General features: G+C 40.9%; 1 protein-coding gene across 7 annotated transcripts in view; it reads right to left on the bottom strand.

Annotated features, from left to right (window-relative positions):
• CNTN4 (contactin 4) overlaps positions 1-17453 on the bottom strand; it is a 632588-nt gene that overhangs the window by 295639 nt on the left and 319496 nt on the right. For all 7 annotated transcript variants that reach the window (XM_043551001.1, XM_043550999.1, XM_043550998.1 and 4 more), the window contains one exon: positions 10567-10707. In XM_043551001.1, the coding sequence (XP_043406936.1) occupies positions 10567-10621 (55 nt within the window). In that variant the 5' untranslated portion in view covers positions 10622-10707. The remainder of the gene's footprint in view (positions 1-10566; positions 10708-17453) is intronic.

Here is a 17453-nt window from a genome sequence, read left to right as displayed (position 1 = left end):
CAGCGCCAGGAGCTAGGATCTGGGAAGCTCTAACACGAGCTCAAAAGGGGTGGGGGAATCCTAACTCTCCTTTACTCCTCTATACGGCCACCTTCATGTTAGGCACAATTCTTAGCAGGGTTCCAACATAATTTCCCTATCCCTGCCATTCTCCCTGCAAGTTTCAGCTATTCTTTTCCTTTTATATATACAAACAATTCTGGGAGCTAGCAGCAGTGCTCAGCACCTATCAGGATCAGGCCCTATCATACAACAAACCAATGACAACAAACTCATCTTTATACATATCACTTCATTGATTATAAACCAAAGACTTACACAGACAATCCAATAGGTTTCATTACCAAGCTATTTTGTTGGAGAGTAAAAATAAAATTCTGCGTGCATTTTAATCAATAGAGCAAATATAAATCTCATGATGCGACACATCAAGTCTTTGTACTTTGGCCTGCACACTTTGAAGTCTGTTAAATGGCCACTTTAATTTTAAAACCGATCACTCAAATACTAAATGGATAAACTCTTTATAGCATTTTCCCTATGACAAAACACACTTAGTAAAAACAAAAGCATTATCATAAAACTGCATAATAAGTTGTCTCTTTTGGATTCTTTTATTTGGGCATGAGTTTATGAGCTTTATTCTAAAAAAGGAAGGAAGGCAAACAATTTTACTTGATAAGTTTTGCTTTGCAAAGTGCTCTGAGTAAATGTTATGAACAAGTCTAGAAACCCAAATGTCCCAGAAGAACTAGAGAGGGGGAAATTATAGGAGCAAACAAATTCTTCTTAGAAGTTATTGGTTTCCTTATTCTCTTTCTCCATGTGGTCTAACATCCTCACTGCCAAACACACAATATCTGTGTATTTTATAAAATGGGGCGTGGAAGGGTGGGGAGGGGAGAGGGAGCTCAATCGCAAAACTTTCAGGTGAATATGCTTGGTCACATGTAGAATACTCATATTTGCACACAAAAAAGGTCCTACTCCAAATGTATGAATAAAGACCTGACTTCCTTAAACAGGATATCAATAAGCAGCAACATGATAAAAGCATATAAATAATAACTAGCACAGAGGAAGTAGATCATGAATTTCTGTTCTCTCTGGCTGCCTAACAACACAAGAGCACAGGGACAGTCAATGAAATTAAAAGGTGGCAAGTCCAAAACTGATAAAAGAAAACACTTTTCACACAATGTGTAATTAGACTGTGGAACTCTTTGCTACTGTAGGTCAATGATGACAAGAACTCAACAATATTCAGGAAGGGATTGGACATTTATATGAACAACAAGAATATCCAGAGTTACAATTAATGGTAATAATTTAGAAATTGATATTAATCCTCATGCTTCAGAGTTTAAGGCAGTCTGGAATTATTAGAGAGCAGGATGAGACTTAATATGGGAGGCAGATTATCCCACATCTGCTTGCAGAGGGGTGCTTATACCTTCTTCTGAAGCATCTGATACCGGCCACTGTCAGAGACGGGATAGAGAACTAGATGGACCTCATAGCTGATCTAGTATGGCAATGCCTATGTTTCTTTTGTGAAACAGAAAAGAAAAGAAAAAGAAAAAAAAAAAGAAAGAAAAAGCGCATGTACAAAATTGTACTGCAATTGGCAAGCATGTTTGCAAATACATTTCCCCTAGTTTCCCCTTTGCCATAATCCATGACGATACTCTCCTGGAAAGGAAGACAGACTTAAAGCTTCTACTGTCTGTTGGTTCCTTGGTGGCCTATGTTAAATGAACTGGTGGACAACAATCACACAATCCACCGCCTCAAGAAGCACCTTTGTTGAGAATCTGAGGTCAAGTATACATTACGCATGGAGAAGAACTACCATCTGTAGTACTAGCCTCTTCTAGTCAGATTTTAGGCAGGTTGCGCCAGATCCTCAGATGGTGTAAATTGTCATTGCTCTATAGAAGATAGTGAATCTGTGCCTTTGCTTCTAGAGAAGGCAATCAAGCAATTTACACCACCTGAGGACACAGTCCATTACTGGGACAGGGGAGGGGAAGTTTGCCCTGTATTATTTCCTTTATGGATAAATTAGATGGCCTCCGTATTCAATGCTGTCAATCCAGCATCCTTCATGAGCACACAAATTCATCAAGGAAAAAAAAAGTCTCTGGTGAAATCCCAGCCCCAATATAATCAATGGGAGTTTTGCTTTGTTCTACATGCTGCATGAGTAATAGCAACCATCTGAGAGGTAAATGACCTTTTAGGAAAGTCCCTTGCTGGTGGCAACCAAGAATTTTCAAAACATTAAATGATAGAAGCTAACAAAATAAATAAAACTGCATTAAAAGGATTCAACTTTAGACAATATGCCACCCAGTAAGCAAAAGTACCATTCCTAGAAAAGCTGAGTGAATCAACTAAAGTAACACAGACCCCACCACTCCACGGGTAGAGCTATCAACTCTTATTCTCCTTACTCTTCATATTAATCTGAATACTAATGATCCAAATGATTGATGAACTTGATTTTATGTTTTATGCCCCCATGAACTGTGGGGCTTCGCCTAAGGTCAGAAGGGCCTGGTCCCATATGTAAAAATTAGTCTGATCGTTTCACTCAAATCAGAACCTATTTGATGTAACTGATTTTTTTTTCTGTAAAGTTTAATCTTCATGCTCCCTGAAAATTATTACAGTGCTTTGCTCCTGAATCACAAGTTTATGCTTAGTTGGTTGTCTTGATATTCATTTCTTTTGTAGCAATGGGAGTGCTTTTCTGGTGTGTTAATTTATTTCTGGTGTTGGTGTCATTTACATTGGAGTATTACACTTTAATCGGTGGCTTTGCATTTTGATTATTCATCTTGCTACCTCAGCTTTATAGGCTACGTCTGTGAGGTCTTGATGTATTTTGTTTATCATCACAACACTTCCCTAGATTCTCTTATGGTTCATATTAGTCGTTCTTTATTACTACTGTTTTGGTTGACTTGGGTTCAGTTTAGTCTCATGAGTGGAATTTATCATTTGTTTATGCTTTGATCATTTTAATTAAATTGCAATGGGGTTTGGAAGATTTTGCTTTGTGGGCTGGTTTTAGTTCTTCAAGGTCACATGTCATCTGAATATCATCTCCAAGTAGAATGTGTCATTTTTATATGCAGGATTTACAGCCGTATATTACTACAAAGTTTCAGTCAACACACAATCAATTTTTTCCTCAGTTCATTCTTCTGCTTTAGTTTTGTGTATTAATGCTCAGAAAATTCTGGGGGATGTGCGGGAGATATTTTCTGCATGGAGAATTGCCATACGTGGCAGATATACTGGACCATATACATTCCTGGTATCATCTCTTTGCCTTCACATGGCCCATTCTATACCATAGCTTCAGTTTCCCATCCCTATCCACACATATTTTATTCTGTGACATATGGCTATATCATACTTTCCAAGAAAGAAATTGCTGGATCTTTGCTAAAGCCTGATAAATGTTTTTTTTATGGGCCATTCCCCCTTGGGTTACAATTATTAGCATAAGGATTGTTTGGCATAGTAGTATTAATATAATTATGAGGAGTGCAGTTCTGCAAAGTTGGCAATTCAAGGAAAGATTCTAGAAAATATAGCAGTCTTTAAGAATATTGGTGTGACAGAATATTGGTGTGACAGAATACACCCTTGTATTCACATCCTACACATTATTAAAATAATCTTTGTACAAAATATGCCTTGTAAGGTCTCATTTGAAAACTCACAATTTCCTGGTCAGGACTGTCCTTGTAAAATATCTGTGGCAACATTATATGTGAAGTTTTAAGATTCCTTTGTATGGTTCCTAACCTCATAGCCGTGCCCAAACAGAAGTTGGCAACATGTCTCTCTTAAACAAAGGAATGTGTGGTTGCCTTAATTTGCATTTAAGCAGTAAACAGAGTCATCCAGCAGGAAAGGAAAGCAAAGGAAGTTCAAACAGGTAAAAAAACCAGCAGGGAATATCCTTCCACATAAACTGGTTCTCACTTGGAAATGTTTTTCGGGGGGGGGGGGAATAAAACGATAAAAAGAGGGACAGATATCCTAAGACACCTCTTTCTCTTTGTCTGGCTATCTCATTCACTATACCTGCAGAGACAAAGGAAGCAGGTGTTCAACTCTGGGGAAGGGATCCTGATATGAGAGTTTGGTCAGTAATTTGCTGCAGCATGAGGTAAGAAACTTTGCTTGAATCGAATATAGTTTATTAAGTTAGCCATTAGTAAGCATCTTATCTTTATTTTTCTTGTAACCATTTCTGACTTTTATGCCTCATTACTTGTACTCGCTTAAAATCTCTGTGTGTAGTTAATAAATTAGTTTTGCTGTTTTATCTAATACAGTGTATTTAAACTGAGGTGTCTGAATAACTATTTGAAATAATAAACTGGCACATTATTCCCTGAAAGGAATAATGGACTTAAAATATTTGTGTTGTCCAGAAGAGGGCTGGGCAGAACATTACATACGTTTCTGGGCGAAATTCTGAGACTGGGGCGGGGATTGGGGGTCACCTGGCAGCATAACCAAGGCTGGTAAGAGCCAAGGTGTGGCTGGCTGGTTGCAGAGAGCCTAACTGGGAGTGATTTACATGCTGGGGGCTGTTTGTGAGCAGTCCAGGCTGAAAGCTACAGCAGCAAAGCATTGTAAAGGGCACCCCAGTTTAGAGGTCACAATTGGCATTAGTTATGATGTCCAGGGAAAATGCCATCAGTGATCAAGAACAAGATCTTGGAATGATCAAAGTAAAAAATGAACTTTGAAGACTGATCCAAGGTTATATTGTATATGTTCAAGGTTCCTATGTATATGAACAGGATATGTTGGGAGTTTTATTTCATTCTAGGTGGACCTTCAGCAGTGCAGGATATGAGGGAGACTAGATAACTCAAGGAATTAATAGACTTTCACCTGTAGGTAACATTTAAATACAGTCCAGGATTGGTCTATATATAATTTATTTTTTTCCAACACTCCTCATTGCATTATTAGAGTTAATATTAAAGTAGACTGTGAGCCTCTTACACTGATGACTACTCACACAAATAGTCCCACTGACTTCAGTGACACTGCTCATGCGAGCAACTGCTCCCCAGTGTGAGAGAAGAGCTAAGAATTCTGACCTTTATAGCTCATAGTAATGACCAGAAAGGTAGGTAAGTAGCTGATTTCCTAACTGGATAGCTAAAATGACAATTGGCAATGCGCTAAAAAGGTGGTTTCTGGAAACTGGAATGAATTAATTACTTTTAAGAGACGGGAAAAGGCTTCAAAATTTAGCTCCAAAGTTGTATTCTGAACAGTAAGATTCAGGAGTGTTCAGATTTAGACTTTGAGGTTGGATTAATCTCAGACTACTACAATACTAAACCATAATTTTTATGAAAACTGAAAATTACCTCATTATATTCTTTTGATTTGATTGAACTTTTTTTTTTGAAGGGATGGAGTCAACAAAGCTTTCTAGCTAACACCATGGGACTTTTAAAAAATACCTTCTTTTGAGCCCAACAAAACGATACACAATCTTTGAAAATTTAAAGTAACGCAAAAAGTCTGATTTGATTCATGGTGCTAATTCCATAGTGGGATTCCCTGACACCCCTCTTTCTTCCTATATGTCCTTCTATGCAGAGTCTTACAAGTTTTCACAGGTAAAAACAATGTTCTGAGATCACAAGGAGTTCCAGAAAAGGAGAGTAATGACGTTTGGTCCAGGCCACATTTGGAAGGTAAGTTTTCCTTCCCCCTCTGTAGTGCTGAAGAAGGCTTATCCATAAAACCAAGAGACTAAATCCCATACAATCAATTAAAGGAATTAGGAACTGGGGAGCCTTGTTAGTTTCTAATTAGGACATATTTTTGGGAAAATCTCAGTTTTACTGAGAGATACTTTGAAGGGAACCTGAATCATGTATACCTTTCCCTAGGAACAGGAGAGTACAGTACTTTTATATTTTAACTACTTTATTTTGGTGCCTAGACATGGTTGGTGCTCTAAAAATACATCAAATAAAATAAAGACTGCAAGCTTTTTGAGATAGGTGGTGGGTTTTTTAGCGTACTTTATGTATTGTAATGTACATCATACAGTAAGGCAGCTGCAGAACTAGTAATTAACCACTGTCATACTAATTAACAATTTTTAATTAACCATGTCATATTTTACATTTTTGTCATATTTCGCCCCTTATGGGGATCATGGGGTCATGGCCTGAGCAAACGAGGCTGTGGCTATTCTCTGTTGCAGAATGGCCCACAGGGGGCCATTACAGCTGAGATTAAGTTAGAACAGTCCCAGGATAGTACAATTTTATTTATTTTCGATTTCACTCTAAGTGGAAATTCCACATCAAAGGATGTCCCTATCCAAAGCTTTGGCCATCTTTGGCAAACAATTAAAGACACAATAATGCAGGAGTTACAAATATTCTCTCAAAGCAGCAGCACCTCTCTCTCTTGCCATAAAACCAAGCCTCATATATTCGTCACCTGAAATAAAACGTGCCCAAAACTTGAGATCACCCACTCCATTCCTGGGGTGAGTGCAACTTAACTGGAACACAGAATGTGACACCATGTCATTGGGAAATTCACTGCAAAGCACAGAAGAGGGAAAAACTGCTGCTGCAGAACAATCTGTGTTAAGGCCAGTTTTCATTTAAATTAGATCTTAAATGGGAAAAGTAGGAATGGAAAAAACATCAGGGCTAAAACCCAAACACAGTCCTCTGAAATATTCTTTTACTGAATTGCTTTATATTTCATGGAGAAACAGATTCTTTATTTATGAGTTTTTGGGATGGAAATGATAGCAAATAAACATGCATTCTTGTGGTTTGTGAGATTGGGTGAATTTATTATTATTATTTATAAACAACATAGATTGCATTTAGGGAGGACAGAAATACCGACAACTCTGCAGTTCACTCACAGCAGTGCTGTAGCAGTTAAATTATTCTAGATCTATACCTAAGACACACTGTTAGAGTTAGAATTTCTAGTACCATGGATGGAATAGTATAACACTTTGTAACTAGTTTTCATCCTGCTCTGAAATTGTCATAGTACATTTAAGAGACTTGGGCCAAAATTTTCAAATGTGGGTACCTGAAGTTAGGTACCTAAATCAATATTTAGGCACCTAGACAAAGTGGCCTAATGTTCAGTGGTCCTGAGTATAAGAGAATAAACATATTTCCAACTGGCTTTTAGAGAATACTCAAAAGTAACACAGAAACATAAAAATATAAAAAGGGAGGAAAACACAAGTTAATGAAGAAAACACTTAAGAATTCTGAATATCAAGCAGTGAATAAATTAGAGCAATCAAGATGAACAACAAGATGACAAAAACATTAATTAAAACCTAACTACCCCCATTCTGAACAAAGCACGTGTTTAAGAATATTAATACTGTGTAATGAGAAACCTATCAATGAAGACTTAACGAGGGAGGAGGAAGATTCAAAATGACCTTACTGTATTTCTTTATCATTCATGAGCAATCCTTTGTTCTACCTCTAAATGTGTTTTTCATCACAATTTTGGGTCTGATTCTGATTTCACTCACACTGCTTTTAGTAGTATAATGCAAATTTAGCTATTCCTATTTTACATCTGTGTAAACAAGATCAGAATCAGATCCATTGTTTGCAAAGTAGTGGCTTGTTTGATTGAATTAGAGTGCATGCTTGGCTGTATTGCCTTAGTGCTTTTGCTTCTCAGGCAAGTTACATATCTCTGGAGAGAGGGGGGTGGAAAAGCAGGCCTCCATTCTAGAAAAAAATATGAAATTATTTAGTAGGGCTTGTATTTTGCAAAAATACAGTGTACAAAGTGATTTTGAAGATTAATGTTTAAGAAATTGGATAGGTCCCAAGTGAATAATACCTAGGAGACTAGCTGTTTTAAAGGTGTGGAGGGGAGAATTAGGGATCAGAGTGTGGGATTTGGAGATTTTCCCACTGAAGGGGTTTAGGGTGTATAGCACTCTTGCTGGGAAGAAGTCATATCCCAGAAACTCTCACTTAGTTGAGGCCTACGCTCCGCAAAGCACTCATTTCCCAGTTACATATTGTTGAGCAGACAATCAAACCAGAAAACAGCACTGGGTCAGAAGGTCAGCTGAGAACAGACTGCACAGATGCAGGCAGGAAAAACACTGAAACAGGGCAGAGAAGGTTGGGAGACAGGGAAGGGAAATCAATTTATCCCTCTTTGCTGGGGAGGATTATAGTTCTAAATAGGTGGATGAATGAGACAAAGTCAGAATTTTAATTGCAGAACTCAATTAGAGAGACGTCTTTTTCCATAGACATTTTTGGCATCTGTGAGACACACTGGACTGGAAGTGGTGAACTTTCCATAAAGCACAATAAAACCATCTACTGTGGAAGCACAGACAATGCCCAGAATGAAGGAGATGCCTTCATACTATCAGAAAATATTTACAGCTCTTTGAAAATCTTTAGATGTGTCTCATCACGCATAATGAGCATTAAACTACAAGGGAAACACGACCCTGCTACCATAATACAATCTAAGCCATTGGTGGGCAACCTGTGGCCCCACAGGGTAATCCGCTGGTGGGCCGTGAGACAGTTTGTTTACAATGACCATCCATAGGCACGGCTGCCCGCAGCTCCCAGTGGCCGTACTTTGCTGTTCCCGGACAATGGGAGCTGCAGGAAGTGGCAGGCCATAGGGCCATACTGGCCATCGCTTCCTGCAGCTTCCATTAGCCGGGAACAACGAACCACGGCCACTGGTAGCTGTGGGCGGCTGTGCCTGTGGACGGTCAATGTAAACAAACTGTCTCACGGCCCACCAGCGGATTACCATGACAGGCTGCAGGTTGCCCACCACTGCTGTAGAGTGATTCTTGACCAAATGAAAAAAAGAGCAGAGGAAATCCTTTGAATGATAAGATGGCTTTTGATCTGGATGTTCTATGACATACCAGATACTTGTTTTTCCATCAAATGTTGGAGTTACACAGAGGTCAATGAATGCCTAAGTATTCAAGTCTTAACAGAGAGGCTCTGTGGCAAGTAATCAAGTGGTATGGTTTTAGCAGCAAGTTGATTTAAATATTGCAGAGTCTGTATAACATAGCTTGGCATACAGTATGAGTCAGCGGCAAGCTGACAGAGTGGTTTGAAGTGAAAACTGGAGTCAGACAGGGATGCATATAAAGTCCAATACTTTTACTGTACACTTAGAAAACATCTTATTCAACTCCCTCAGCAACACTCATTGAGCCTGCAGTGGGGAAAATTATCAATCGCCTTGACTTTGCAGAAGATATCATAGTTATTGTGTTTATAGAGGAATACAACCAAGAAGCAGCAAGTAACCTGTACAGAACAGCCATAGAATGGGGCTTAGAAATGAAGGAACAAAAGTCAAAACCAATGATAACATCAAGAAACAGGCTAAACTCGTCATTAAAATGGTGTAGACATTGAACAAGTAGAGTTTCTGTTAGCTGGGCTTCATTGTATGACAACTGCTGTGAAGATGACATCAACAAGCGGGTAGCGATTACCAACACAATGTTCGCATGCCTGAATAAAAGTGTGTGGATCTTAAAACGAGTGTCCATACGAGCTACAACCTGACTACATACAACATTTGCAAACAATTGAGATGAAGTGCCTGTGCTATATCTTAAGTGTCACAAGGCTAGACAGACCAAGAAACGATGACATCTGTGGAAGACTAAAAGTGCAGTGCATGACTATAATCATCAAAAGGTGCCAATTACAACGGGTTGGCCATGTTGATAAAACATCCCATTATCCACTGCCTAAAATTGTTCTTTCAGGACGAGTCAATGGAAGAGAGAGAGGCCGAGAATGTCCAAGGAGACAGTGGTATAACATAAAACCATCCAGGCAACACCAAACAGGCTCAAATTATGCCTCAAAACAGATGTGGATGGGGTCTGTTCATAACCTCAGGCCTACCCAACCTTGGTGTTGGAAAAACAAGATGATGACAATATAGGTGGGAGAGGATCTGGACTATGGTGGGCAGGGATCAAGCATTTGAAGGAGTGTTAGATTACATTAAGGGAGGAGGGAGGACTGAAATACCGACAATTCTGCAGTTCACTCACAACAGTGCTGTAGCAGTTAAAAAGATGAGTACAGTGTTGCATCATATTATTCAAATTATTTGGATCATTCCTCTCAATATTGTTCTCAAAGGATTTAATGTTATACTATACCAGTGTTTAATTGAGCACTGAACTGCTTAGCATGGAACATGGGCAAAATGATAGCTTTCATCAACAGCAACTCAATTAAAAATGGGTAGAAGTGGTATCTGAAATAGCAGGGTCTAGCTTTGGAGATACTAATCAATATTAAAGGAGCAGGTTGAGAGCGTTGCTTTGGTCTGTTCAGCAGCCTTTGCTAATGCAGTTCACAGAGTGGAGTCTTACTTTGCTGGTTTATCATTGACATATAAAACTTGGTGTACTTTTGAATTAGTGTGAAATACAGTGGCATTTTTAAATCAAAAAGTTTTAAAGTGACACTTTACCTGCAAGGCACAACATGAATGATTGCAGCACGAGCAGTTCCCATAGCAACCTCATTTTCAGTTTCCGAGGTCAAAGGAGGATCGCGTCCAATAACTAGTGAATAAAATGCTGCTTCTTTTAAGTTTTACACAACCTTTAATCTGTGGGGGGGGAAAAAGAGAGACACATTACAATGAGATTTAGGATTACAGCTCTTCATACTATGAGAGTATCTTTCCATGTGAGCTAAATGAAATTGACACCTGGAGGGAAACAGAAATTGTTGTTTTATAAAGTCAGTCCAGGTGGGTTGGGGGTGGGGAGCAGGAATTAGAAATTGTGGATCTGAAGAACAAAGAAGAGGATTTACAGAGTGTGTTTCCGTATTTGCAGAGGAGCAGTATATCTGTGAGATGTGCGGTCTAAGTGATCTGAGCATAGGACTGGAAGGCAGACTCCTGTGACATAATCTTGGTTCTGCATCCTCCTCTTTCTCTGTTACCTTGGGCAAGTCATCTGAACTTCTCTACTTCACTTTTCCCATCTGTAAACTCACCTGTTTGCCTCATGGGGGTGCTGTTATTAGTTAGTTAATTGTGTAAAACACTTTGAAGATGAAAGTATTACTACTATCCCTCTTTACTGTCTGACAACTTTAAGTACTTCAGCAACTGAACTGAAAGAAGCAAAATGTAGCTACCTCCAGAAATCATAAATATCACTCTGTACAAAGGAGACTGTCTCCAGAGGTAGTGAGGCCTTCTCTCTACCTATTGAGCCAGGACACTCCCTCTCCTCCTCATGACCCTGCAGTGACATGGTCAGCTTTGGACTAATTTCCACATTGTAACTTAGATTTTCTGCATGGCAGCATGTCGTGTTACCACTAGACTGGGGTGGACAAACTTTTTGCCCCGAGGGCCACATCTGGGTATGGAAATTGTATGGAGGGCCATGAATGCTAACAAAATTGGGGGTTGGGGTGCGGGAGGGGGTGAGGGCTCCGGCTCGGGGTGTGGGCTCTGGGGTGGGGCCAGAAATGAGAAGTTCAGGGTGTGGGAGAGGGCTCTGGGCTGGGGCAGGGTGTTGGGGTGCGGGGGGGTGAGGGCTCCAGCCGAGGGTACGGGCTCTGGGCTGGGGTGAGAAATGAGAAGTTCAGGATGCAGGAGAGGGCTCTGGGCTGGGGCAGGGTGTTGGGGTGCGGGGGGGTGAGGGCTCCAGCTGAGGGTATGGGTTCTGGGGTAGGGCTGGAGATGAGGGGTTGGGGGTGCAGGAGGGTGTTCTGGGCTGGGACCAAGAGGTTTGAAGGGCAGGAAGGGAATCAGGACTGGGGCAGGGGGTTAGGGCACAGGAGAGGGTCGAGGTGCAGGCTCCAGGCAGTGCTTTCCGCAAGCAGCTCCCAGAAGCAGTGGCATGTCCCCACTCCAGCTCCTATGCGGAGGCACAGCCAGGTGGCTCAGTGCACTGCCCCATCTGTAGATGCTGCCCCTGCAGCTCCCATTGGCTGTGGTTCCAATGAGAACTGCAGGGGCGATGCTTGGGGTGGGGGCAGCATGCGGAGCCCCCTGGTTGTCCCTACATGTAGGAGGTGGAGGGAGACATGCCACTGTTTCTGGAAGCCATGCGGAGCCACGGCACACATGGACCGGGGCAAGCCCCCAGCTGAAGCACCAGAGAGGGACAAGCCCTGGATCGCACTCCCTGGTGGGAAATTGAGGGTCAGATTAAAACATCTGCAGGGCCAGATATGGCCTCTGGGCCATGGTTTGCCCACCCCTGCACTAGACCATCAGGCCAGCCAAGGATTACAGTGCTGTAAAACATTTGAGAGTCACATCAATTTGTCTCAAGGCAATATATTTTCAGTAGAGCATGACTTTGTTCTTCCCGCCCCTCCTCTGGGAAGTTTTTCTGAAGCATCCGCACAATTACCGATGCTCAGATAAGGAACCTGAAACACACTGGAAACCTTCAATGGAATTATCATCTAAGCATTTCCAAATGAAACTTGATCTTTTCCTGGCACTCTAATCTCCATTACAAATTAGGAGGAGAAAATACCCCTTTTCTACAAAGGGCTCCTCTCCAGAAATAACCACAGGAGGCATTTAAATACTAAAAATACATACATAATTCCACCCAATCATACATTCTTATCATTTATTCATATCACTGATGTCTGGAAGTTAAGGGGCCTTCATGTTTACAAGACAAACTGCATGACTAATAGAAAGTGAAGTGGTATCATTAGAGGTCTCTGGTTGCTTTTCTGAGTTAAAATTGATAAGATTCTTCTCATAAAGTCAGGTTCAATGTGCTGAGAAGACTAAGAACCCTTATCTTCTGATCTGAAGATGTAATTCGAAGAGGGTGAAGACTAACTGAATATATTCAGATATTCTGACATGCATGGTGATTAGACTGGTTGTAGATAAGCAGGAAGGGCTGATCAATGAAACGAATAACATCTTAAGTGAATTATTAGGGCATTAATAATTAATTGTATTTAAAAAAATGTCGTGACTGACCTCTGAATTGATCTACAATGTTAAGCCATTTCTCTCTTGCAGCAATTAATGAGGAAAAGTATCCAATTTCGTAATACAGATTTCATACTAGGTAAAAAAAACTAGTTATGCTCTATGTGCCAAATTGTGCTCTCAGTTACAGTAACAGAAGTACAGGGTAACTCCACAGAACTCAAGGCAGTTATTTTCAATTTACATCTGTGTAACTGAGAGTAGAATTTTGCCCTATGCTCAACATCATGTTGTGAATTTCTTCTTAGCATTCTGGCTTTCCAACAACGTATTCTCACCAATAAGCAGAGATCTTTATGTATAAGGTATTATTTGTAAAACTTGTACTATACTGGGGCCGTTCAATGGTTTAGGATTATTCTTCTCACTTCATGGAATAAGCTGAGTGGAACTTGAGCAGAATAGTAATTTACATGTAGTATTTCCTTTGATACCTAATTAAGAACACAAGAGGTAGGATAACACTTATAATTAACTTAATATACTGCCAGAAAAATATCTCCAATGCCCACAGACACATGCCACAAAAAACACAGCTACTAGCATATAGAAAGACTAACTATGATGATCCCCAGGGGTACTGAGATTTGTGAGACACCTCACCAACACCTGGCTTTAGCATGAGGAAGTCTGGTCTGTGCCTGCTGTGGATCCTCTCCCTGAAACCACCAGCCCCTAGTGACATAAGCACCTCACTCTCTCAGCACAGGTAGCAATAGGCACACACCAACTCCAAAATCCTGAGGCTGTTCCCTGTAGCGTCCCACCCCTTGTCCACTGAACACTCTCAGAATTTCCAGGTCCGCTGTTCCCAAAGAACAGTACACACCAGCGTGTAAGATTTAACTCAGGATCATCACTTTGCTTAACTCCACACCACTTAGATATATTTACAGTGAAAACAAGAGTACATTCATTGTCAAAGAACAGAGATTCAAGTGAAAGTGAGTAAGAATATTGGAAACAAATGGTTACAGGCAAAACAAAATCTCAACATGCTTTCTAGAGACTAAACTTAACCAATAAGTTATCCTCTCAGCTAGAGAAGCTTATCTCAGCCAAAGTTCTCTCCAGCCATTTCAACCAAGCCTGGTTGTAGTCACATTTCCATGCAGTAAACTCATTGTTTGTTTACTACCTTGGTGAAGGATGAAAAGGATGTCCCCCAAATACAGTAGAGCAACCCTTGATGAGCAGCTCAAGATACATCCTCCCCTTCCCACTGCTTGCTTTCCTGTTCATAGAATCATAGACTTTAAGGTCAGACGGGACCATTATGATCATCTAGTCCAGTGGTTCTCAAACTAGGGCCGCCACTTCTTCAGGGAAAGCCCCTGGTGGGCCGGGCTGGTTTGTTTACCTGCTGCATCCACAGGTTCGGCCGATTGCGGCTCCCACTGGCCGCAGTTCGCTGCTCCAGGCCAATGGGCCTGCGGGAAGCAGTGCGGGCCGAGGGATGTGCTGGCCGCCCTTCCTGCAGCCCCCATTGGCCTGGATCGGCGAACAGCAGCCAGTGGGAACTGCGATCAGCTGAACCTGCGGACACAGCAGGTAAACAAACCAGCCTGGCCTGCTAGGGGCTTTCCCTGAACAAGTGGCAGCCCTAGTTTGAGAACCACTGGTCTAGTCTGACCTCCTGCACATCGCAGGCCACAAAATCTCACCCACCCACTCCTATGTCTGACTACTGAAGTCCTCAAATCATTGTTTAAAGACTTCACGGTGCAGAGAATCCTCCAGCAAGTGACCTGTGCCCCACACTGCAGAGAAAGGTGAAAAACCCCCAGGGCCTCTGCCAATCTGCCCTGGAGGAAAATTCCTTCCCGACTCCAAATTTGGTGGTCAGCTAAACTCTGAGCATGTGGGCAAGACTCACCAGCCAGATACCCAGGAAAGAATTCTCTGTAGTAACTCAGATCCCACCCCATCTAACATCCCATCACAGGCCACTGGGCATATTTACAGCTAATAGTCAAAGATCAATTAATTGCCAAAATTTGGCTATCCCATCATACCATCCCCTCCATAAACTTATCAAGCTTAGTCTTGAAGCCAGATATGTCTTTTGCCCCCACTGCTCCCCTTGGAAGGCTGTTCCAGAACTTCACTCCTCTGATGGTGAGAAACCTTTGTTAATTTTCTTCTTCGAAATTCCCACAATCCTTCATTAACCTTCAGTTCAGACTGGTGAGAAGAGACTCCTGGTAAACTACACAATACTTAATTTACATGTAAAAAGCCCCCTAGATTAAAAATATATATATCTGACAGAAAACTTGTTCACCTTTGCTGGTGATCATTCCCTAGACACTGAGACATTAGAACATAATTTTCACTGTATATACATAACTCCTTACACAACATCTGTACATGCATTTCGAAATGACAACCAGTGTGAGAGTGGCTTTTATTTGAGACCTCACATGACATTCTTTGGTGACCTAGAGTGGACATACCAGACCCAGGAGATCCTAGTTGTGCTAGTTGGCACAAAGTGGTTCCTGGATCACATTCACCAGTCACATTTTATTAGAAAGGTTAACGACAACAGTACCAATTTCAAGCCAAAAAACTCTCCAAGTGGTTTGCATACATCCCTGTGAGGTAAGGAAATATTATAGCATCCATTTTACAGATGAAGAACTGAGAATAGAGGCTAGAAGTGTCATCCAAAAAGCCTACTGAAGGATTTCCATTGATTTAATGGACTTTGGGGATCTGTTTGTAGGCAACTCGATCAAATTGATAGCTAAGCAAGTCACTGACAGAACTGGAACTATATGCCTGGAGATCTGGCTTGCTTTCTTCCCTGTTTTTCCATAGGCATCAGAAAGCAGCCAAATAGCACTCTGTCATTCATGTGGCTCATATTGCAATTTCTAACTCCTCCTCTTGAGGTAGAAACCCCAGAATGGGGTAGAAACCCCAGAATGTGCCATGGCAGTCACAAGTACTGCCATCCTACTTCCAGAAATTGGGGTGCTCACACACAGGGGAGTAATTGGGACCTTTCATATTTGTGCTGTGTCTGGTCTTAACGGGATGAAGTATTAAGGTGGCTTCCAAGTATATATTATACCACAACATGCAGATATATCTCTGTTCACATTTTCGAAACTTTCAGTACACAGGAAAAAGAAAGAGAAAAGTAGATCATTGACTGACATGATGTTATTACCATAAATTTCTTCTAAACATTTAAGAAGGGCATTCAAGATGGCAGCTTCTTTCCCTTCTATAAAATCATTTTAACACCACAACTACCTGTCCTGGTTTTAGCTGAAAACAAAATAATGAGACAGATATTTATTAGTATTCAGCACAGTTATTTATCAAATACAATGGAAAATGTGAAAAACTCCCTAAAATTCTGCTTATTTCAACATTTTCAATGTAATCAGAAAACTTCAAAGGGAGATCATCTGCTTTAAAGAAGAGGTATTTTGAAGTAATCTCTGATGATGGTAGACCAGGTGCCAGCTCTTTCCAAGGCTGTAGCCTTCAGCTGAGCACGGACAAATTCATAGCTAGAAACCAGACCAGCTCATCTGCGTGTTCAAGATATGTATTGCAAAGATGTATTTAATGTTTAGTGTAGTGTTTAAACTATAAAATACTTGTACATTGCTGCTCTGAATTTGTGAGCCCAGGCAGACGGAGGAAGATTATCAATACTAAGTTGGGGGGTAGTAACACATCACAATACAAAGACTGGGTTAATGGCCTTCTCACAGGGGTGAAGGTGCTATGTGCAAGCAAGCTTGTCCCATCATTTTGAATTCTGGAAATAAAGATACCTGGCATGAAAATTCTTCATCTCTTTGTTGTTTGCTGCAGCTAGGAAACAGAAGCAGAGATCCCAAAGATCAACCTGGGTTAACCCTAAAACACATGGAGTGTTGACGGATTACTACATGTCTGTCACCTTTTGGAACCATATCTGCAACTGATTTGTTTATGTATGTTGTCTGTTTTAACCTGTAAATAACTCTTTCATTTTCTACAACCATTGTCTTTGGTGTGAGATCTGAGGTACAAATTGACCTGGGGTAAGTGACTGGGCTCTTGGGACTGGATACAACCTTAATCTTAGTTGATTGCCATACAGTAAAGATCAATAATCACTAGTTCAGCATACCTGGGTGGCATGACAAACTGGAATGCCCAAGGGGACTGTATGACTCTGTGGTAAGACTGTTAGAGTGCTTCAGAGTTCACATTTGTTACTGGGTTGGTGATATCTAATTATAGAATATACAAGCAGTGTGGTGTGTCTGCCCTGAGTTTGGCACTCAATGCCGTGAACCACTCCAGCCAGCATGACATAATCAAAGTTCAGAGTAGCAGCCATGTTAGTCTATATTCGC

The sequence above is a fragment of the Chelonia mydas genome, chromosome 7 (assembly GCF_015237465.2).
Source record: "Chelonia mydas isolate rCheMyd1 chromosome 7, rCheMyd1.pri.v2, whole genome shotgun sequence".
NCBI classification, from domain to species: Eukaryota; Metazoa; Chordata; order Testudines; family Cheloniidae; genus Chelonia; species Chelonia mydas.
Note: the sequence above shows the minus strand (reverse complement) of the source record. Positions and strands in the feature narration are given on the sequence as shown.